Source organism: Mya arenaria, chromosome 4 (assembly GCF_026914265.1).
Source record: "Mya arenaria isolate MELC-2E11 chromosome 4, ASM2691426v1".
In the NCBI taxonomy this organism is placed as follows: Eukaryota; Metazoa; Mollusca; class Bivalvia; order Myida; family Myidae; genus Mya; species Mya arenaria.
This window is the reverse complement of record NC_069125.1, coordinates 27,718,176-27,741,740: the sequence shown is the minus strand read 5'-3', so window position 1 is coordinate 27,741,740 and position 23,565 is coordinate 27,718,176. Positions and strand designations below refer to the sequence as shown.

The window sequence follows — 23,565 nt, the reverse complement described above, 5'->3', positions numbered from 1 at the left end:
TAAGGCTCTTGTGAAAATTTCCGAATTCGTTGGTCTTCCAAAATCAGTTAAGTCTTATTAGGAGTCTTACAATATGCCTCACATTTTCTAACAGGCCATGCACGAGTTATGTATCAAACAATACAGGTCGTCCGCCTATATACCTAAAAGTCATGTTAGTTTGAAATGTCTAAACTCAAAATGTCACAGGTCGATATGAAATAAAGTTAAAATGAGGCTGTCGTTGCTCGTCTGTTTAAACGTGGCGAACCATTACAGTCTAGATCATTTGGTCCATACATTGTTTACCAGAAAGGCAGTGATTTTATCTATGTTGTAAAGACGCCTTGAAGGCGAAAACATAAATGTCCTGCTAAGATACTAATTAGCCATATATAGCTCTTTCATTAAATAAGTGTCAGTTGTAAACTCTTTCCCACAGGAAACATTTATGATTTAGTCAGTGTTCAATTGTGATCTTGAAAATTCAGATATTCTGAAACATCTAGACAATAAACTTATTTACTTGGTGTCATTTATAAAGCGAGAAAAAGGAGCATTTCCCACAGGAAACATTATTGATTGAGTCAGTGTTCAATTGTGATCTTGAAAATTCAGATATTCTGAAACATCTAGACAATAAACTTATTCACTTGGTGTCATTTATAAAGCGAGAAAAAGGAGCACTTGATTAATGAATATAAGTACTTATTTCCTGCAATGATATTACAATAAGTATTTTAAAGTAGGTACTTTAAAATTATCATGAAGTCTGTATGTTCAGGACATAAAACCAGTTAAACAATATCCGTAAAGAATGAATCCTTTGAAACAGCTATACTAGGGTGAGGAATCACGTGACTTGAGGAGTTCTAACATGTGACTTCTTCACATTGTTCAGTGATCACATATCCCTCAATTTCCTAAAGAAAATTCCAAAGTCACTGTCCCGTTTGTTGTTTGTTTAATCATCATAGGCTAATTAATGGTTCATGTAAATCATATTCATGATATATGAGATAAGATTGCTGTTTAATGCAAGTGTCAAACTCATATTCAACATTTATTTTCGTAGCAAATATTTTCACATGTGTTTTATTACATTTAACATTCTTTTTCTTGAAGAAGGGGATAACGTGATACATGAAAATGAGTTTTAAAGTCGGGTTTTCCCTATGACACTTTTAACATATCCTTGAACGGATTTGCCTAGAATATTCTCAAATCTTGTTCAACATGTAGAATTGAAGAGAAAGTTATTGAGGAATTTTGCAACATGTTTTAGAACAATCTTAATTGGTACATAAGGGCAATCTGATCTCATCTTTGGGCTTTAGTAAAACACTCTGACAGTAATGTCTTTATAAATGATTCACCAGTGCTTGAACATTTCTAAAATCTTGGTATTTTATCAAATTATTATGAATAATTGGGAACACGTCTGAAAGTTTTTTTGTATTGAAATAGTGCGCATATAGGTTAAACTCTGCGGACATTTAATAAACCATGATCATTAAAATATGTCGTGAATTTTTAGATTTTGTTTTTTATTTTAGGTATTTAAATTTCCCCATTACTTATTTGAAACTACTTTTGTTACTTGATAAATGTTAATGTTGTATCTTAAAGTTTGTTGCTGGTTTCTCGTTCTCTGTTGCGTTTGGTGGTCGTAACAACACCTGCTTTGAAATACATAGATATTAGCTACTGTAGGGTGAACCGCTTTGAAGGTCGATGCAATCAAGTTCTAAACTAGTATATAAATATTCAACCACGCACTTATCCCCACATTTATAAATAAAGTCAAAACTCGTTGGCTCGATATGGACTAGCTCGATATTCTCATTGGCTCGAACTGGATTAAAAGGACCGATATTTTACTATATGTTCATATATAAATCGATCGGAAGCCTCGATTTTTCTCGAGGGTCGATTTTTTCAGGCTCGATGTCTTTTTTCGCGGTCCCTAGTAAGAATTTTGGACTTTGTTTTGTTTGCTTGGCTCAATATTATTTCACGTGATAAATTAAAATACATTTTGAGGAGCCTTCATTCACGTAAAATTGTCAACCCAAATGTGTCCGCCTTGGAAACTAAGTGAACAATGAGAAAACTTACTGTAAAAAGTTACCTCGAGAAGTACGAGGCCATAATGGCTGTTGAAAGTGGACGCAAATCCAAAAAGCTGACTGATCCGGCATATCGCGGGATACGCGCGTTCAACTTGATTAAAAATGAAACAGAAAAGAACAGAACAAAATGTTTATTCAACTTTAGCATATATAGCTCATCGTTATAAACACAAACTAGATACACATATTAGATATTAAATAGTGCATCCATGAAAGAACAAAATGAATAATTTTGCATTCTAATATTTACAATCAAGATATAGCGCAAGCTAGAGAGGACGGCCCAGTGGCCGGAATAATGTAAATGTGCTTTAAATATATTCAGCGCTGTGTTTCTATTTTATGAAGTGTGTAAAAAGCAAATTAAAATTAAAAGCCATTTTTTTTTAATTATTTAAAAAAAGAAGCTAGTCGGGCCGACAATCAATAGGTTATAAGGTAAATTAAAGTAAACAAACTAATAAAATAACTTAATATTCAACGATCAGATACAAACAAAGAATATCTTGACTGTGTTTCTGTTATGTTTTTTAAACAAATTATGAAGCTTTGTTTTGACATTCACATGTATTGTATTACCAAAAGATTTTGTTGAAAAAAATCATGTATAATTTTAGCTTGAAGTTTTCATATCTAATATTGTCTCTAAACGATAACAAACTATTTGATATGGTTGAGATCAATTTGGGTGTCCAGTCACGTCGTGATATCGCTGTCGAAGCAAAGAATGCCTATATTATGAATGGTAAAATGATCACTAAAATTAACAAAAATGTTTACATGTCAGAGATTTTGTTACTATTAAAGTCCTTTTGTTGTTTTATCTGATTTGCTGTTTCACAACATTGCAAATACGCCACGGATTGACAGCGCTGTTAGCCAGTATATTATTTTACCCTTCACCACGTCCAAGACCTTTCAAGAACATCATTAGTTTGAAATGTTCACCGTCGCTGGGCTGCGGTATTTTGAAGCAACCGAGAGGCACAAGAGTCTTTGCCCCATGGACCTGATAAAGTGAAAGGAATATGATTAACTATAACAGCACAGTTGCTGATCGGGGTACTCGAAGGAAGCCCTGCTGTCTGACACTGTGTCCACAAACCCAACATGCGTCCTGGTCGAGAAACGAACACGTATGTGAGGAGCAAGAATGCAAACAATTTTCCTAATTCCAAGCCCGACAACAAACCGAGTACGTGTGAAAAATTCTAAAGGAACTAATTTGATACAAACCGTTTACAAACGCATTACGAGAAAATTGAAGTGTGCATGGCGTTTATGGCATGTCAAATCATTTCGACCACTATTTAATATTTTCTAGTTCTAGTATAGCTATATAATAATGGGCATGTTACCGTTATGGTCAAACTAATGCAGGCGCTTCCAGTCTGCAGATTCACTTTGCTTCAGGTTGCTTTTAGACATATTTTTGAATCTCCATACGGTTGTTGGCAAATAAGGCCAGTAAACATTTTCTAAAATACTGAATAAATGTGCCAAATCCATTTAGAAACTGAACCGATCCTAAGTAGTTTGTATGCATATATGTACTATTGTATTACATTTCACACTACTTGGAGTAAAAATCAAGAGATTTTTCCATTGCATTTTTACTGACGTGAATATCAAAGACAAACCTTTGATGGTGGCATTGAAAAAGTCCTCCAATTGATATATAATCTGAATTTGAAGAGCTTCTTTAAATGGTGAAGTAACAATGACACAGCCTGGAATCAAAACATGTGTGCACACAATTCAGTATAGTTTACAGTTTTAAAGTATATGTTAATGTGTACAATAAAGTATCTTTGTATCACCTTAATGCTTTGACTTGTAACAAGCAGGACCCCCACTAACTCATACACCGCCTTTATAAAGAATATGCATTTAGAAACTGGGCGTACCTGATGACCAAGACTTTAATTACGAAAGGGTATATTTAAAACATTGTATACTATATATATATGGACATATGCTTCACTAACCAGGATATCCAATGAATATTTGGTACTTACCGCATTGTCCTCGAGAACAATTCCAGTCACTTGTTAAGCTGAAAAAGTAAAACATAATTATTAAGCTAAATTTAAAAAAGACAAAACACAAACGAGTTCAGAAAACCATTCTTTTTTATTGTCAAACGAATCTGTTTAATCACTCGGAAAGAAGTAGGGATGACAAAGTTCTCGGGTACGCGATCGCTATTCTAAATAGTCCAGATATTCAAAGAAGAGAGTAACCTCTAACCATTACTAAACGATATGTACAAACAAAATTGCTCTGCAAGAAGAATGCTGACACTGTCCTGACTTGCATTGCAATTAGCAACATGGCTGTCCTTTCTTAGTCTGTAAGACGATTGCATTGATTGCCCTAACTCACTGTGCCAGTCAAATATCTTCATTCACCTAATCACTCTGCAAAAAAGCCCATGGTTGTCCCCACTAACTCTGCAAGACGAAGGCCTTGAAACTCCTAGCTAACTCTACAAGACGAAGGCCATGGCTGCCCTTACTCACTCTGGAAGACAAAGTCATTGCTTGACTCTCCTTACTCCGCAAGACGAAATCTTTAGCTGCATTAAATAATTTGTAATGCGAAGGCCTTGGCTGCCCTAACTCACTGTGCAATGCGAGTGCCTTGGCTGCCCTAACTTACTCTGCAATGCGAAGGCATTGGCTGCCCAAACTCACTATGTAATGCACATTCTTTGTCTACCCTTACTAGTTCTGCAATGCTAATGCATTGGCTACCCTAATGCACTCAGCTAGACGAATCCCTTGGCTACCCTAACTACCTACTACAATTGCAAAAACCTTGGCTGCCCTAACTCACTCTGCAAGACGAAAGCATTGACTGCCTTAATCAATATGCAAGGCAAAGGCCTTGGCTCTCATAATTTCAATTGCAAGACGAAGTCCTTGACCGCCCTAACTCACTTTGCAAGACGACGGTCGTAGCTTTCCCGACGCACTCTGCAAGACGAAGGCATTGAATGCCCTTACTCCCTCTGCAAAACAATGGCCTTTACTGTCCAAACTCTACCCAGATGCATACAGCAAGTCAAAACCTTGGTTATCCTAACTGACTTTACAAAACATAGGTTTTTGCCACCCTAAACCACTCTGTAAGTAATAGGCGTTGGCTGCCCTAACCCAACCTGCAAGAACAAGGCTTTGGCTGGCCTACCCTGTTCTGCAATACCAACGCTATGGCTGCCTTAACTCACTCTGCAAAACATAGACATTGGCTGGCTGTACTAACTAGACATGCAAGACGAAGACCTTTCATGCCCTAACTCACTCTACAAAACAAAGGCCTTTTGATTGTCCTGCAGACGAGGCATTGGCAAGATGAAGACCTTGCTTGACCTAACTCACACTGCAAGACGTCGGCCTTGGTTGCCCTAACTCACTTTGCAAGAGGAATACCTTGCCCCCCTAACTTACTTAGCAAGGCAAAGGCTTTGCTTACCCTGAAATACGAAGGCATTAGAAATAACCTAATATTTACAATCAAGATAGAAATAACCTAACCGTCATAGGATACGTTTAACTGAAAGGCACTCACCTTGAAATGGTTCGACAAAACCATCCAATGCAGTGGATTCAATATCCAAACGAAGCGACATTGCCCTATATAGCGACGCCATGCAAAAGAAAACAACGGCTGAAAAGACTTCCATTGTATTACTTAATAGTTCCTTCTTATGTTTCACGACACCTCTTGAAATTATGCAACTCAAAAGGGAATATTTGGATAGGTTTATTAACTTACGCCAACGTAAGTACCAACCAAAGGAGTAACTTTTCAAGACAGAAGTCAATGTGCGAATGCTAAAATATCAGTTTATATTTGTTTGCAATAAATCGTTATAAAAAGAAAGAATCTATTTTCGAATTATTTAATGTCCTGGCCCCAATTTCTCGAAACTTCTTAAGCTTAACAGGCTTAAGTAGCTTATTTCAATTACTCAAAATACATACTTGAATGAAATTTTGATAAATGAAAAATGGTTTAATTTAACTAACATATAGATAGTTCCTATCTAAAGTATAAAAACTCTTAAAGAAGTAAATATTATCCAAATTATTGAAAACCAAAAATAGTGAGTTTAGCTTAATCCTGTTATAAGGGACTTAAGAAGTTTCGAGAAATTGAGGCCTGGTCTTCACTTCTTCTTCCCGTTTATCCCATTCATGAGAATAAGTGGAAAATGATTAAATACAACCTGTCATCGGGAAGTTAATTGTAAAATAAAATGGTGAAATTGTATGGTAATTTAGTACACTTAAAACGCTTAACATGAAATTTTATTACCGACAACGATGTTAAACAACATATTGCATTTCAATTTATATATATATTTTTAGACTATTTCCCGTGAAAAGACTTTGAGTTAAGGTTAACTCGCCCTTCAGGAATGAAGATATTACATTGATGTTTATGAAACATGCATAGATTTTGGAGGAATCATTAAAGCTTTGCTAGGCTAGATATGTAATTGGCAGCGCTTCAGAAGCTTAAAGTTTTTACGGGTATATACAGCTAGGTTACCGGTTATCCCTAAGACAGCACCGATCTATCTGGGTGGCGGATCCGTGGTCAACACCGGACTGACTGTCAACCCAAGGGTCACATGTTCGATCCCCCGTCTCACCTCTTAAGCTACTAATCGACTTCTAGTGGTCCATGTGTCAATTATATTCACTGGTCCGGTGTAGCTAAAACCAGGGTTACATTCTGTCTGTGCGTCATGACGCACATCTACACAACACTAGTTTATTTTTTTAGTTTAAACATATTTTATTGCATGATTATACATATACACAATATATGATGATGATAACAACAAAGAAACAGAAACAGTGCAAAGTAACAAAAGCTTACATTCATATGCAAAGGACATGCAAAGAGATTGGGCCACGAGTTTTACCAACATCAGTTACGGCCCTTTCCCAAAACGTCACACTATAACAGAGCAATGTATCAAAAGCTTACATTCATATACAAATGACATACAAAGGGATTGGGCCACGAGTTTAACAAACATCAGTTACGTCCCTTTCCCAAAACGTCACATGAAAAGCAAAGATGATTACGTTGTCGCATAAACTATGTGTAATGTAATATTTCATGTAGTTATATGCTGTTCAGATACGAAGAAATAAGAATAATGTGTCCTTTTACTACGAAAAAAGTGATTTCTAATTAATGGATCGTATTATGCAATAAATAATAATGTAATGGTCCGCTGTAGGCGGCGGATGTGCGTTCATAGTACAGCTGTAACGGTCCGCTGTAGGCGGCGGATGTGGGTCTGGGGCCGAAATGTTTGAATTCCCTATACATATAAATGAAACTTTTATTGTACGAACATAAGATACGTAAAATAAATCCATATCCGCGTTTACTTGTTCTATTATTAACCTACCTCCACTTGAAGGCCTAGTTTAAGGAGCTTACAGTTGACAAGAAAATCGGCGATTTTCCTCAGGCAAATTAACAAATTTAGTTGATAATTGACTGTTTGGCTAGAACAATATCACAGACTTGTAGAAATAGAAGTGCTGGAGTTTTCCTAAAAACCGATCGCGACTTTTAAACGAGTATTGTAATAGAATGTATACAAAAAACACCAGATTTCATGGGCAAAATTGGCGGGAAAATACGGTAGTCGAAGGTAAGAAAATGATTTCAGACATTAAACAATGCTATTTTTATCAGACTTTTTGTTAATTAGGAAACGCTTAGATATAACATAATTGATCTGATGCAACAGAAAATTGCATGATATGGAAACCTTTTTTTTTTCGTCATGTTACCGGAAATACAGGTTTTTTTTTTTGTTTTGCCTAATAATGTAACGGTCCGCTGTAGGCGGCGGATGTGCGTTTATAGTATAACATTCCGTTATAGATGGAAGTACGTTCATAGTACGTATGATTACTTGGTTGGTAATATGCAAATACGCAAAGCCCGAGCTCTGTATGGATTGAGAATTTACTGTTTATAAAGACCAGTAGACCCTTCAGGGTCGAGCATGCTTTTCTCTGAAGGGATCTGCTGGCCTAGTTTGACGTCGCACGTTACAATAATAGAAAAAGTAGAAAGAAAGCTAAGTGTAGGAAATAAAATTGGAGAGAGAGAGAGAGAGAGAGAGAGAGAGAGAGAGAGAGAAAAGAGAGAGAGAGAGAGTGAGAGAAGAGAGAGAGAGAGAGAAGAGAGAGAGAGAGATCATAGGAAAGAAGTGGAGTGGTCCTTGTGCTTACTGTGGAGTGTTTGTGAAGGGTATACTGTACTTTATATAGTGGTGTACTTCCATAAATATTACAACATTATCAACATTAGAGAGGTTAGAAGATCCGAAAAGTAGTCTGTTAGTGCTCAGAGGATATAATTGTCTTGTGTTATAAAAAGGATCTGCAGTTCGTCTATAAATAGTGAGCAGTTAAAGCAGTAGTGTTCTGCATTTTGTACAGTGTTACAGTGACCACATAACGGAGAGTCTGTGAGGTGGTTATTAAACTATTATGAATTGAGATCACTGCAGTTATTTCGTAAACGTGCATACTAAACTGACCAGCGGCGTTCTCCAAAGACAAATAAAGATGGAACATCAGGTCCTTTAAACCTATGTCGTAAATTACACTTGAAAGACGAGAGTGAAGGCGAGTGAAGGCGAGAATCGAGTTTATTCCACAATGAAATGACAGAAGGGATTGTTGAACGACTGTAGATTTTTAATCTCCTATTAAGTGTTACTAAATGTTCACTGTTTCGTATATTAAACGGGTTAGAATCATTTACTGTAACTGGAAAGAGCTGCGACAGGTGGGATGATATTTCTCCACAATCCTATTTATATACTAGGATGTGTTTGTTCATTGTTCTTCTATCCGATAAGGAAATCCAACCAATTTCTTTAATTACGTTTGTAATTGACGCAGACCGTGTAGGACCTGTAACAATTCTAGCTAACTAATATTGAAGTTTATCGAGTGTTTCATTTTCATATTCAGTACAATTATCCCATACTACTGAAGCATAGTCTACGCATGGTTCTAAAGGAGGCCGAAACATGCATCTTGTGGAATAAGTCTAAACATTAAGAATAAAAACATTTACTGCTTATGCTTCAAATGTTTGTAAAAACAACAACAATGCGTTTCACAAAGTTTGTGTTTGGACCAAGTTTCGTACCGTTTCGTTCTCAAATGTGTTTATGTTCTTTCGAACACTTACGTTGTTTTGGGAGGGAATCTTGTATAAAAATTATGAGAATATCACGTTATTAAAAAAGAAGTGTAATAAATAAAAACAACATGAAAACAAAATTGTTTTAAAAGTTATTATCTCGCCATCTGATATCATTTTCGTGCCTAAGTCTCTGTTTAAAATTAGATATTTGTTCATTAATATGCAATTCATTTTCTCATCCGTTTTAATAATGATGAAGTTCTCTTTGATATGTGTACTTCAGCACTTCTTTTTATTATCACATTTTGCAACCTTTGTTTTGTCTATGCATTTTCTTGTGTCGTTTCTGTTTTGGATGTCCTGTTTGACGGCAATTTAAAGATTATTTTTACATTTGTATGTAGAAGGTAACATCTTTTCGATATGTTGTTGAATAGAGTATTAATTCACGATTATTTTTATGTTGAATGATATATTTTGACTAGTTGAAGTCCCAGAATATGATCTATGTATTGTGAATTGTACAAAGAATAAATAACTTGTTTTTTTATCTTTTTTTATTTAGTTATTATTTTTGCACGTAGAAAAGTGGCGTTGGAGCAGATCTTGTTAATTAAAACTTTGATCAGGATTGTTGTGACTCTTTGAGGTAGTGCATTTTAATGGCCGTCAATGGTGGGTGCATATAAATTGTTAGTCTTTAAAATGAGGTATTGGAATAATTCTTGCATTGTTATACTCCGAAAAGATGTATCTTAACCGAAAAGTAAGGTTCATTCAAGTAATGGTTATAAAATAACAAATTAACTGTTCAACATTGAAAAGTCAGATCAAATTAAGTACTTCACAGTAAAATCCTTGTGTGTTGAAACAAAAAAAGGCTTCGGAGAAGTCTTGTAAAGAGTTTGAAGATTGGGGTTTTGAAGGTTACTCTGAATGCCAGTAGAATGTAAATTATGGGTTTGACCAAAGTGGTTTGAAATAAAGGGGTACCAGATATCTATACATATATTCACACAACTGGTTATCTACTTGTGCTTTGCGCATTTTACTTAGTAAAGTGGTAACATGAATCTTATCTAGTTAAGCAGTTATTATGTTACTTTTTTGAATTCGCTAACTATAACTAGATAACCTGTTAGTGCCTGAATCAGGAATACATTCATATAAGTTTGTAACACGAATCTTATCTCAGTGGCATGTGAAGTTGTGCACCTTGGTTTCTTTTTGTGTTGAATACAAGATATAGCAAAGTTATGGGCCTTGCCTAAGTTAGAACTATATTTTTCCGTCATAAAAATTGTGTCGCGCGTGTTTCCAAAAACATTTGAGTCAGATTCATGATTTTTTACAGGAATGATTATCAGCATGTGAAGTTACGCACCCTGGGCTCTGTTCATGGTGAAGCCAAGATATAAAACGAGTTATGAGCCTTGGACTTAGTTAACTTATTGTAGACAAGTGTGCGATGTGTGTCATGCATGTGTTGTACACCACCAAAAGTAGTTAAGCTACAACCAGGAAAAATACAAGATTGTTTATCAGATGAGTCGAATTTTGTCAAGAAACCGTCGCAAATTAAATGACGTCACCCAATCCAATTGCAGGAAACTCATCAAGTGCGTTTGATTTCTTGTTTCTTGAAAAACTGAAGTCCGGTTCGAATGGTATTAGGTATATTTTTGGTCGCAGTCAGTTTAATGAAAGACACGTTTCTTATTATTCCAATGTATTCGAAGATTCAAATCTTTTCTCACGTATTACGATAAACGGCATGTGAATGCATATTTTCAATGGAATATGTCATTATATTTACTGAGTTATAACCCCTTATGTAACAAAGACATAAGCTTGTAAATTTTTGTCGAGCCCGCTTACGGTGAACAAGACATAGTTGCCAAAATGGCGGTTCCGTGAATGTGCGTGCGTGCGTATGTGGTGCGTGAGTGCGTCCGTCCATACGGACTGAATTTGCCCGCGTATGTACCTTTGAGGTCAAGGTTAAAGGTCAAAAGGTTGAAATTATCCTTTTTCGGGCTGTATACCTTGACCATGCATTATAAAAAATGCCATGAAGGTTCACCATGATGATGCGGCGTGTCACGCACAAAGTCGAAGTCTGTACCACAAAGATTATGGCAACACTTAAAGGGACTGTACACCTGCTGGCACAAAAAAAAGTTTTTTTCTGTAACGAATCTCAGGACAATTATTTAATAAAATGTTTTACTCTTTGATATCATAATTGTAAAAAAACATACCAAAATGTAAAAAAAAAATGAGTCGGAGACCGGTTTCGAACCGGTGTCACCGAAATTGCAGTCCAGTGCTGTATCCACTATGCTACGAAGGCTTACTCTAAACAGTTGGAATATATAAGCTAAATACCTAACATGGAAGATATTTATAGTCTGTGTCAATGGCTCATTAAACGGGCTCGACATGTCGTTGCCATGGCGTCAAGTTTATTTTCTTCCCGGAATGTGAAATGTTTTCTGCATGTGTATTCAAGTATCTCTCTATCTGAATAAAAAGGGTCGCTTTTACACCATACATAAGTCTTTTAACGAAAAACTAAGTCGTTGTAACGAAAATCGTAAGTCGTTTTAACGAGATAAAAAATAACACCTGTGCACCATATGTCACCGTATATAGTTTAAAATGTGATTTTGTTTACTATCTATGAAAAGGCAAGATATAATTATAACCACACATAAAAATAGCAAAAAGACTTTGATTGAGTATGATTACTATGAGGATAATCGTTCACATACAGCATGATTTAAATTGGTTTAAACGGCAAAAGTACAGTAATTTGACTTGTTTTTATTCTATTTATATTCATTTTTTGTGGGTGTTACCAGTTATTTTTTTTATTTTTTTTATTTCGAAATATCACAAAAACATTATGACATATTGCTATGTGTCATACACACACAAAAAATAGTCATGACTTAAACAAACAGTCAACATGAATCTTAATTGTTTTTTTATCATTTTCATTTCAGAAAACAATTAGAAAAGATATTCAGTGTGTAAGCATGTGCGTTAGTAGTAAGGTTCGCAATCCGTAAACTGAAACGAATGAAAATGATCAAAATGATAGACTCATAAATTTGCCAAAAGGAAACAGATATACCGAAAAAACGGAATACCATTAAATTTGTACGACTGTACAGTTCTTAGACCTAGCAAAATGTATTTTCGAATAATTAAACAGGGATGAGATTCAATAGCACTATTATGGCGATAGGCGTGGTCCTTTAGGTATTTATTACCCTTGGAACACTTTCAATGCATTTTCTATTTATTACGTAATCAATGGCTCACTATCATCTTCTTTCTGAATGACGCTAACAGGGAGTTGATTCACTAGCACTTTATCGACCAAACGTTTGGTCCTTTAGGTAAGCATTATCCGTGGAACACTTTCAATGCATTTTCATTTATGAGGCCATCAATGGCTCGACTTCATGTTCTTTCTGAATGACGCTAACAGGGAGTTGATTCACTAGCACTTTATCGACCAAACGTTTGGTCCTTTAGGTAAGCATTATCCGTGGAACACTTTCATTTATGAGGCCATCAATGGCTCGACTTCATGTTCTTTCTGAATGACTCTCATTTCAAAATTACCATTTACTTTGTCATTCTTCTCCTTTTTCTGTTTTGCTTCCTTGAGTTTTCGTTTTTTCTCTTTCTCAAATTCGTCAACATGCATGGCAAACTGAAAGAGAAATATCAATCGCTTTTAAATAGAAGTTGAAGCAACTACTCCCTGATTATGTGAAGTATCAAGTAGGGTGGTGGCATCAAATTGATTTTTAAATGTTAGCCCAACCTCAAATATTTTTACCAAGACAAAAGCAAAATCATTTCATCTTTATCTTTTGTTTCGATTCTTGCAATTCTATTAATAATTCCAACAATATACTATAATAATGTTGCTTCACCGATATTTTTTTAAATGTTCCAAAATGTTGAAAGTGGAAGACATGATGAACGGGTTAGAAATAGTTCCGAAATGTTGGTAGAGTTAGACGCAATAAATGCTTTTCAAATAGTTCCCAAATGTTGGTGGACTGAGACACCATGAATAGTTTACAAAAACCTCCAAAATGGTGGAAGAGTTAGACATTATGAATAATAGTTCCAAAATTGTAAAAGAGATGGACACAATTAATTATTTTCTAATAATTCCTCAGTGTTGGTATAGATTACATGATTAATGATTTACAAGTAGTTCCAGGTAGACACTATAAGTGACTTTTTTGTGATCGATACTTTATTCTTTAGGAGAGAGTTTTTGAAGTCAAAATACAACCATATTATAAAACTGTCAGCCTTTTAAGTGAAAACTTTTCTGTAAACGCATGTTTCATAGATTCAGCAGTGTTTAGTATAAGAAGAACTCCCTCTATTCAATTACTCATTTTTAGAGGCTATTATATTATTTAACTTTATTTTGATACAATTTATGTTTCCTACAATGTTCGTTACCCATAAAAGTACCTGTGTATGTCGATAGTAAAGCATGAAATTGTTGACGAGCGAGGGCACGGTGAAACCAATCATAAGCACCCCTGCCATGGCACAAACGGAGCCCACAAGTTTCCCGAGTGTCGTTGTTGGGTACATGTCTCCATATCTAGAGAATGAACATAATGTAGTTGAAATAACTCATTAAAGATGCACTGTTACTACCAAAAAAATACCACAATTAATACAATTGTTTTAATATATCAAAAAGGATGAATAAATGTTGAAACAATGGTTCTTATGAAGGATACCGAGTTTTATTTGAAATAATGGAGCAGAAAACACTGTATTTCTACCTCGTGAGATGATAGTAGATCTCAGTAAAATCTTTTAGCATTTATCAATCATTTAATAAAGTATGCGTTTTCAGCACGGTAACAATCTTGTTATCAGTAATTCATAGTTTTCATAAAACAATATTTAGAGAGTAGTTAAACGTTTATAACTCAGAATTATGTTTGTTATATATGTGTATATATTGATTTTGAATAATAATGTCACTTTAACTAGTTAAAACCCCCAGCGATCTCCTCTTTCACTGACCGTTCCAAGGCGGTATCCCCAACACTTATTAATACAGATATTGTGATGTATGCGAGGTCTGTCTTTGTTATGTTGTTACGTCGCGTGTGTCTCGTTTAGTGTCTTAAACAGGTCCTTTGGCTAATGGCATTGTTACCATTGTTTTATTATGCCAACGCAATTTTCCCTAATATGTCATTACGTTGACCGTTCTAATGCTGAGCCCAAATATTTTTTTCTGTAAACAATTGATTGATTAAATATGTTAAAAGCATGCGTGTTTCTTGTTGTTTGAAATTTGAACTGAAACTGTTTTATTTAATTAAACGCCCCCTTTGTTGTACAAAATCACATTCAATGGCGTTGTTCACCAGTATAAAACATGTAAAATAATAGACATTAAACATCGTTTGGCTGTGTGCTATTTATCAGTTTGGTATTAATAAGATCACAGAAGGGTTCCTTCAGGGTAAGGTTGTCAAAGTAGTTCATCTACTGTTTCATTGACGTTGCAATAATGTTACCATAATCGATTTTTGTTTATAAAATACAAATAAGGTTTCATTAAGGCAACATTCAAAACAAAAAGTACCTACCCAACAGTCGTCATTGTAATGAGGGCCCACCAAAATCCAGTTGGAATGCTGTTGAATACCTCCCTATCATCAACGTAATAAATAAGCGAAGAAAACACCAATATTCCAAGTAGCATGAACCACACAAGCAACATTAATTCACTAACACTGGCACGTAATGTATAAATCAAAATCCACAGTCCCGCGGAATGACGCACTAATCGAAAAATTCTAAGCACTCTCACAACGCGAATCAGTGTAATGTAGCCTACTGCGTCAACTTCCATTCGCAGTTCCGGTTTAGCAAAGTAAAGAATGGTTTCAAGCATGTCCGGCAAGATAGCAAGCAAATCAATTACAGCTAATAGAGATGTAACATATTTCAGTTTTTTCGGTGAAAATATCAACCGAATAATATACTCAATTAAAAAAAATAATAGGCAAATCATGTCAATAACTTGTAACGCTGGATGTTTTATTTTAATTAAAACATCATCACTGTCTTTTTCACCAGCAATTGTTTCACTAGCATTACTTGTTAGATTAACAGTTGCGTAAGTTGTGGTAACTTTTTCACTAGCGATGTCGGCATTTTTCACACCTTTACTGTTTTGTTTGTGGGATGTGTAGTGTTCAAACGGCTCTGTAGTTTCGGCAAGAAACGAGAATATGGAAACAACGACGAACAGCAATGAGATATACCCGAATATCTGTGAAATAGATTAAAAATGGTGTAATCAACCGTGCTGATATATTTATTACATATAAACCAGAAGAAGCAACATTAAACAATCACAAGACACAATTATAATTTAACGTTAAGGACAAATCATCGTTTTAAATACATGCCCTACGTATGCTAGATAGCTAGATAATTATCGCGAAAAGTGGTAATCACGAAACAAATCGCCTACGTTATATGCCACCATACCTACGGAATACTACACTACATGTATCGTTTACGCGTAAATGCTTGGAAAGTACATTTGATCGCCCATATCCGTTCAATTACTAATACCTAAAATAATGCTTAGAGTTAGTTTGTAGTGACCAAACAATGTTGATTTGTAAAACACAACACCCAAATAATCACTATTCTATCTTTTAAGTCAGAAATATTGCAAAAATGTAACTTCAAGGAATCGAGATCGATATACATGTATTTAGAACGATCAAATGAGGCTCATGTGATAAATCGATCCAAGAATGCAGAAAATAGGGACCTTGAGTGACGATGTCGAGCGATTGTCCGATTATAAGTATGTTTGAATTAACTTTTAAAAGTCTGACATTTTTTGAAAACATAAACAATGGCCAGCGATGATTTCTACGGATCCAGGTCGTGGTATTATAACAATGTTTTGTAGTCTTAACGCGCGAATTTTTAGGCTCAGCTAGAAATTGACCCCCCCCCCCCATTTTATACTTAAATTGTACGTGTAACCTGACATTTTTAAGCGAATTATTTTATTTTACGACATTTTAATGTCCTCTTACACGAATGAGCATTGTTTAAGAACGGTTAACGGGTGCTTAGCTGTTATGAACGCCAAGTTATAACAAATGATATAACTTCAAAAGAGTTATAATTTTAGGATAAACATAGTATCTCTTACTCTTGCACCTTTTGACGAGTTGGTTCTGTTCAAAAATCTCCAGACGCGTGGTCGCAATTTGTTCCAACACGTTTCATCCGGGTCCTCCAGATGGTCAAGCGGTAACATATTTAGCTTCCGGTCGTGTTCTAAGCGTTTTAATGCATCCTGCAGAACATGATACCTTTTTCATGATTGTACATGATTTTTTATGTTTGCATGTGCATATATCTACAATAATAGTGCAAACATTAAATCGAACGTATTTAGTCTTATTTAAATGTTTTTCAGCAGGCGCGTCCGGGCTTTTAGAATGTTTTTACATTTATATGTTAATGATTATATATCTTTAAGTCTTGTTGATTTTTTTAAATCAACATTTTCAGCAACATTTCAATTAAAAAACACGCCATTTGCTTGCTGTTAATCATTAACAAAGATTTCCAATTGAAATATTAAAATTCGTAAGTAAATGAGACCACGTGGTCATGGTGGCTTTGTAATCCCATCCTTTCATACCTGACCATTCGCCATAGCAATAATAACAAATGTTCGTTATCATATTGCAAGTGTTTTCAGTTCATTCATTTTACTTATTTACAAGATATAATTTTGTTATTGGTCACCAGAGCGTTTCTTTGACAGCTGGAGACTGGTCAATTAATCAGCTAGTTGAACGGTTAGATACTATATATACAATTGAATATATACCAAACTGACGATTCTTAATGAAATGTCTTGTATTTAAGCGATGCCCTTCGACTCCACCAAATGGTTCCAAGGGCAAAGTTTAAAAATATCTAGGCTTGCCCGGTAGATTTTATGGTATTATTGAGAAACTTTATTCTTTAATTGTTCAGTAAACTATAAACCTGTGTTGAATTCCACTCATTGTAGTTGATCCAGCAGCATTGTTCTATCTTAGACTGGTGAACGCCCCAAAACTCGAGCTCAACTTTAGCCGCAGGACCGCAAATAAACGAGGGAAGATGTAACTCACCAGTGCGGAGATAATTCAAGGTGGCCTTTGAAAGAAGTGGAACATTTAGACTAAAAACGGTGATTTTTGAGTCTGTCCTATCTGGCGGTAATTTGATATCACGTTTTTTAATGGAAATGTGATCTTACTCATCTGCCATGAACAGACAAAGAGGATACAATATGCTGTATGCGTTCAATTTAAGTTATATGTGAACTTATCAAGGTAGTTTATACAGAATAATACTCATAAGTTACCTTCTAAACAAAATTGCTTATGAGTTTTTCTCGAATTCAAATTTAAATAATACAGAAATTCTAAAAATAAATGGCAAGGTAAACTAACTTTTGATATCTACATACTTTAAGATTCGTTTCAAACAGATGTGTGGAAAATTCTGAAAAATGCACATGTCTTTAAAGATCACAAGAACAACCAAACTTATAACTTACTTCTTTGTTTTCCAAAAGCCGCAGTAAGGAAAAAACCATGAGTATTAAGTTATAAATATATACTTCGAAAGTTTTAATATTTACCTACTGTAAAAGAGAGAAAATTTAGAACATTTGATTCAAGAACGGCAGCTTCACTATGCATCGAACAAACGCGACCATTGTCCAAAAAATAGTATACAATTATCATTCCTGAGATGACTGAATACAAATACATTCACATTTTACATTCCCATGCAAATATCTTTTTACCAGAAACATGTTTGGGTCTCTGTCGAAGAAATACTCCTTTGTGTTCTCATCATAAAAGTCCTGGAGGAAATCCTCCTCCGACAGTCGAGTATCTTCATTTTCTAGGGTATTCCTGTTTCAAATAAAAGTAAGATTCATAGCATTACGTGATTAAATTTTAGTGCAGTCGCACTATAACATAAAGCAGTAACTTATGCCGACGTATGTGAACTTTCACCAATATGCTTGTGTACGTTGACATAATTTAGGTTTAGGATTGGTATAAATTGTATATGTCAAAAGCAAGATGGTATAAACTGGCATATGGTGTCGTACGCAGAGGCCGAAAAAAATGCATGCACAATTTTTTTTTGGGAGTATGGCGACGTCTTCTTCATATGTTAGGCATATGTTAGGCATACCCTTGACATACGCTAGAAATACGTAAAATACGCGAGAGGTTGGTTAAGGCAGCTCATGTTTGTCTAACGATGGAGTGACTTACGTGTTTCTTTTGTATAACTAGCGTATTAATCATTGGCTAGGTAACTGCGTGCGGCCGGTTTGGTGCAACAGAGGGAGATAATGAGCAGGTAAATTAGCGGCTTTGGACGATGATAGCGAGGATGATGGTGATGATGGTAGTATAGATGGGTTCTTTTTGCCTCTACCTCGGCGGCTGGCAGACTTCTTAGATGGTGCTTTCTGCGTGCGCCATGTTTATATAGCTCGCTATGAATGCGGTAGTGTAGAGATCGGCGCCGTATTTATACAGAACGTCACCTGTTTGCCGGTAAGTGCCGACCGCGCTGCGCAAAGGCATATCATGAGTTACACTGTGCAACAGGTCAAATGTAAATCAGACAAAGATCAGGAAGATACAAATCTCATACACAGTGATATGCCTTGGCGATCTAAGAAGCCATGACCTTTGCAACCACTGACGAAATATAGCTGTATTTAGTATATATCATTTTTGTCTCATTGTGGTTTTATTTATTATATCATTTAAAGCTGTACTCTCACAGATATACTATACCGTTTTTACAAAAAAAATTGTCTTGGAAACCAATGATAAAAGATTGCTGGCAAAAGATCAGATCGCAGATTTTCATATGTTGTATGGCTTAAACCGTTACTAACGATTTAAGAAAAATGTATAAAACATCAATTGAACTTAAATATAAAAATCTGCGATCTATTTTTTTTGTCAGCAGTCTTATATAACTGATTTCCATGCATTTTCGCAAAAATTGGCTCGTTCCAAGACAAAAAAAGTTGTCAAAACGTTCAATCTGTGAGAGTGCAGCTTTAAATAAATGAATATTTTTTTTTATCTTAACTCTATACTGCATTTGAGATAAGTCTTTGAACGAAGTCACGTGGTTTTGATCATTATCACGTGTAAAGCTTGACGACAGAAACACCGTGTACGAAAGGAATTAACAGCTGTGTGGAGGCATTCAAGACACTAATATATTGTTAAAGTGACACTCTGATATAAAGTCTATACATACACATGTCTAACAATCATTAATTTGGAGTGATACACCTTTAACTAATTACTAACTAATGCATTTATGAAAAATATTCATTACTGATAACAAGATTGTAACCTTGTATTTAATAGCCGGAAACGCACAAATATTAGATGACTGGTGGGTGCTAAAAGATTAACATTGATCAACTATAGGCTCATAAGGTAGAAAAACCGTGTTTTTCTGCACTTTTTTAAATGAAACACAGTATCCTTAACAAGAACCACTGTTTTCGAGATGTATTCATCCATTTGGGTTAATTAAAACAATTGTATTATTGTGGTACATCTTATTTTGGATTAAGAGAGCATCTTTAAGTAATATATGCATGTTGTCTAACTCTAATGTTTAAATTGATTTTGGAGCTGTCAACATGCCCAGCTGGCAACTTGGCATCAGTATGAAAAACATACGCAACCAAAGGGTATTAAAATCAGATAAAAATGACTTACTTGAGAGTTTTAAACGTAACTCCTCCTACGTTGAAGGTCACTTGGTCATGACCTTTCGTTGCCATGGATTTTAAATCTAGTTGCGGTCTTTTCAGCGAACTACGAACATATTTCCTGAAAAAAAACACCATTTACGTAAAACAATTATCTAAAATGAACTAAATATATTAGAAATATAAACATACATCGTATATAGTACGCGGTATTATGCATAATATGGTTCTGCTTTCTGTGAAACTGGCGATACTTTGCATGAATCACCAAAAAAGAGAGCTTTGTATGCATATGACATTGCTCTTCGTTTAGTTTAGGGCCCTAAGTCAACATCTTTGGCTTGATAATATATCTGTTCACTGCGCTAGGCATGAACGTCATATTTCCATAAAGCCTTTTATATAAACAATAGCATATACATAGCATGTCATCATAAGAACAAAATGACGCTGAATTATGTGCAAAAAAATAGAGTTCAGACGCCACAAATTTGGCAAAAAAACTTCGCATTGTTATACGACATGCGTTATCATATTTATGCGCAATCATCCATAGGCTCGCCCAAAGTCTTTGTAAAACTATTTCGTAATACTGCCTTATCTGATGCTCTTATGAAAATGTACGTTCTTGCAAAACAGAAAGATTGCACCTTTGCCTTGTTAATCCCACTGCGTTGATCTCCCGTAAAGAATCCCAGAAATCACAAGTAAAAACATAGCCTAAATTATTAATATCAAAGATGATATTTTAAAACCAAAATTGTTTATTATATTAAGAGAAACATAAAACAAACGTAAATTCCTTGTACATGTTTAAACCGGTACCACTAGAATTTATAGTTTAGACAGACTTGACAATTTATTTAAGTATAATATGCATATCTATGATATGAATATATTAAATGAATGAATTTTGTGCGTCAACGCTGTCGACATTGCTGAAACAATGTTTCAGTTTTGAAATAAACAAGTTATTAAATGTCAGCTGTCATATTAAAGGTCGCAGCCAAATCCCGAGATCTGTGCAATAGTTTTTACAATTTAATGTAAAACATGCATTGTTGCAAAACAATGCGTTGCATTTAAGTTGCAAGTATTTATATGAGCCACAATTTACTTTTTGCCTTTGATTTAAGAAAATATAGCGATTGCAAAATTCAAGGTCTAGCTACTGTTAAAACACTATTGTCTTAATTGTGATGTAAGTTAGTTACATTGTTCATGGTGCACAGTAATGCATACTTATTTAAACATCTAATTCATTTACTAGGACCAGTTTGAATTGGTCCTCATGTGTGTTCATTTCATTTGAAAATAGTTGATAATATGCTGATACAGGAATAACATAACAGAGACAGAACATTAATTGACTAAACCTAAAGATAGTTGTTGGTCTAAGGTTCCAAAATAAAGTTAATTGACTATGAACATTTCATATTAACTTTGAAAAAAACCCGTTAACTTCTAAATGCCACTTTACTTTTATTTCAGCACTTCACTTCAAAATACACAGACGTGCAAGAAATATACAATACATAAACTTTAAATATAATTTTTTTTATTTTTTTTATTTTTTATTTTTTTTAAAAATATTTTCTCTTTAAGTAGTACCTACCTTTACACAGTCAAAACACACTCAACATAAAATAAGGTGTATCATAATGCTATCTAACCTTCCATTATTCAGCCTCGTTTTGTTGTAATAAACATGAATAATGTTGTTCATTAAGTTCAGGCAAGAAAATAAAATACTTTTTGCCAAAGTAAAACATTATGACATCTCGCTTTCGCTGTTTACAATCCTACAATATGTGTCATGGTACAGCTCGACAAACAGAGAAGAATATTAAAAAACTATACACTCAGTTTCTTACGGAATGCCGTTAGGGCCATCGCTTATGAAAGTGTTGATCTGAAACGCGATACTCGATAGTACGATGATGAAAACGCGAAATCACGAAACTACGATGGTGAAAACGCGACAGTACGATGATGAAAATTTATTGTATTTGGAAAACTGTTCGAAGATACTGTTTTGACTGGTTGGTTTTATTGTATAGAGACAATTCATAATTGACTCTTCATTGTGTCAATCGTTGTTTCGCGATAGTACGATGATGTAAAACGACAGTACGATGATGAAATGTGATAGAACGATGATGAAAACACGACATTACGATGATGAAAACGCGATAGTACGATAGTGAAAACACGACACTACGATGATGAAAACACGACAGTACGATGATGAAAACGCGAGTACGATTATGAAAATGCGACAGTACGATATAACGATGATTAAAACGCGAATCACGGTATAACGATGGTGAAACGCGAAAGTACGATGGTGAAAACACGATAGTTTATCGCATTTTCATCATCGTACTGTCGTATTATCGCGTTTTCGTTATCGTACTGTCGCGTTTTCATCATCGTACTGTCGCGTTTTTACCATCGCAGTTTCGTGATTTCGCATTTTCATCATCGTACTATCGAGTATCGCGTTTCAGATCAACACTTTCATAAGCGATGGCCCTAACGGCATTCCGTAAGAAACTGAGTGTATAGTTTATTTAATATTCTTCTCTGTTCGTGATTTCGCGTTTTCATCATCGTACTATCGAGTATCGCGTTTTAGATCCACACATTTAAAGGCGATGACATTCCGTACTTTCTATCTCGATCATTCTATGTAACGCGATACTTTCCTTCACAAAATGTTACAATGTCGAATGCAACGTATTCCGTATGTCATGATATACATACATGTGTTTCTTCTGTGTCAAAAACAAATGAAATATCCAATTATTAATATAAGAAAATTGTATGATGGTCACTCTATTTATTCAGGACGTGTTTTATCTCAAATAATTTATAAGCGTTCAAAAAGTTTTATTTCACCAATTAAGTATAAGTGATTTTAAAATGAAATCAGGAGACCGAATTATTATCCTGTACACCTTTATGCTTTAAGACATTTAATTGTCATTTTAAGCGAAAATCATTAGTATTTTAGTGCATTTAAAGATCATAAAACAAGACATGGCAACTGATTTCAAAATTGCAGACAGTATAATTTTATTTAAAGTTATAGGTAAAACGCTCTATATAAAAAGAAATGTCAAAAATACTTTTAAACTTTCTATAATTCCGCCTAGTTTTCTTGCAATAAACATAAGTTACTAAATATATCAGTAACCGCAACTGTAAACTACGATTAAACTTTCTAAACATTTGAATATTTGAAATTTAAACACATTGATGGCATTTGTACCATTAAAGATGCACTCTTACTCCCAAATAAGATTTATCACCATTAATAATGTTGTTTTAATACTCCAAAGGAGATGAAAAAAAATGTCTAAAACAATGGTT

At 34.7% G+C, this 23,565-nt stretch overlaps 1 protein-coding gene and 1 long non-coding RNA gene across 7 annotated transcripts; both read right to left on the bottom strand.

The window, feature by feature from the left end:
• Positions 1-2,277: 2,277 nt before the first annotated feature.
• On the bottom strand, positions 2,278-6,274 carry LOC128232925 (uncharacterized). Its single transcript, XR_008260583.1, has 4 exons — positions 5,685-6,274; positions 4,130-4,167; positions 3,752-3,841; positions 2,278-3,120 (listed from the first exon to the last, which is right to left on the bottom strand). It is a non-coding gene; the product is annotated as an uncharacterized LOC128232925 (long non-coding RNA).
• A 5,906-nt stretch (positions 6,275-12,180) lies between these two features.
• Positions 12,181-21,996, bottom strand: LOC128232987 (potassium voltage-gated channel subfamily C member 3-like). 6 transcript variants are annotated; one of them, XM_052946815.1, is made up of 8 exons: positions 21,864-21,996; positions 20,198-20,311; positions 18,229-18,340; positions 17,418-17,570; positions 16,567-16,713; positions 14,972-15,660; positions 13,827-13,962; positions 12,181-13,041 (listed from the first exon to the last, which is right to left on the bottom strand). In XM_052946815.1, exons 1-8 carry the CDS (start codon positions 21,914-21,916, stop codon positions 12,889-12,891), a joined length of 1,557 nt encoding a protein of 518 aa, XP_052802775.1. In that variant the 5' UTR covers positions 21,917-21,996; the 3' UTR covers positions 12,181-12,888. The 6 variants fall into 6 exon arrangements, with proteins under 6 accessions (XP_052802775.1, XP_052802781.1, XP_052802776.1 ...); XM_052946821.1 differs by having other exon boundaries at positions 21,806-21,938; XM_052946816.1 differs by lacking the exon at positions 21,864-21,996 and adding an exon at positions 20,985-21,169.
• Positions 21,997-23,565: the final 1,569 nt, after the last annotated feature.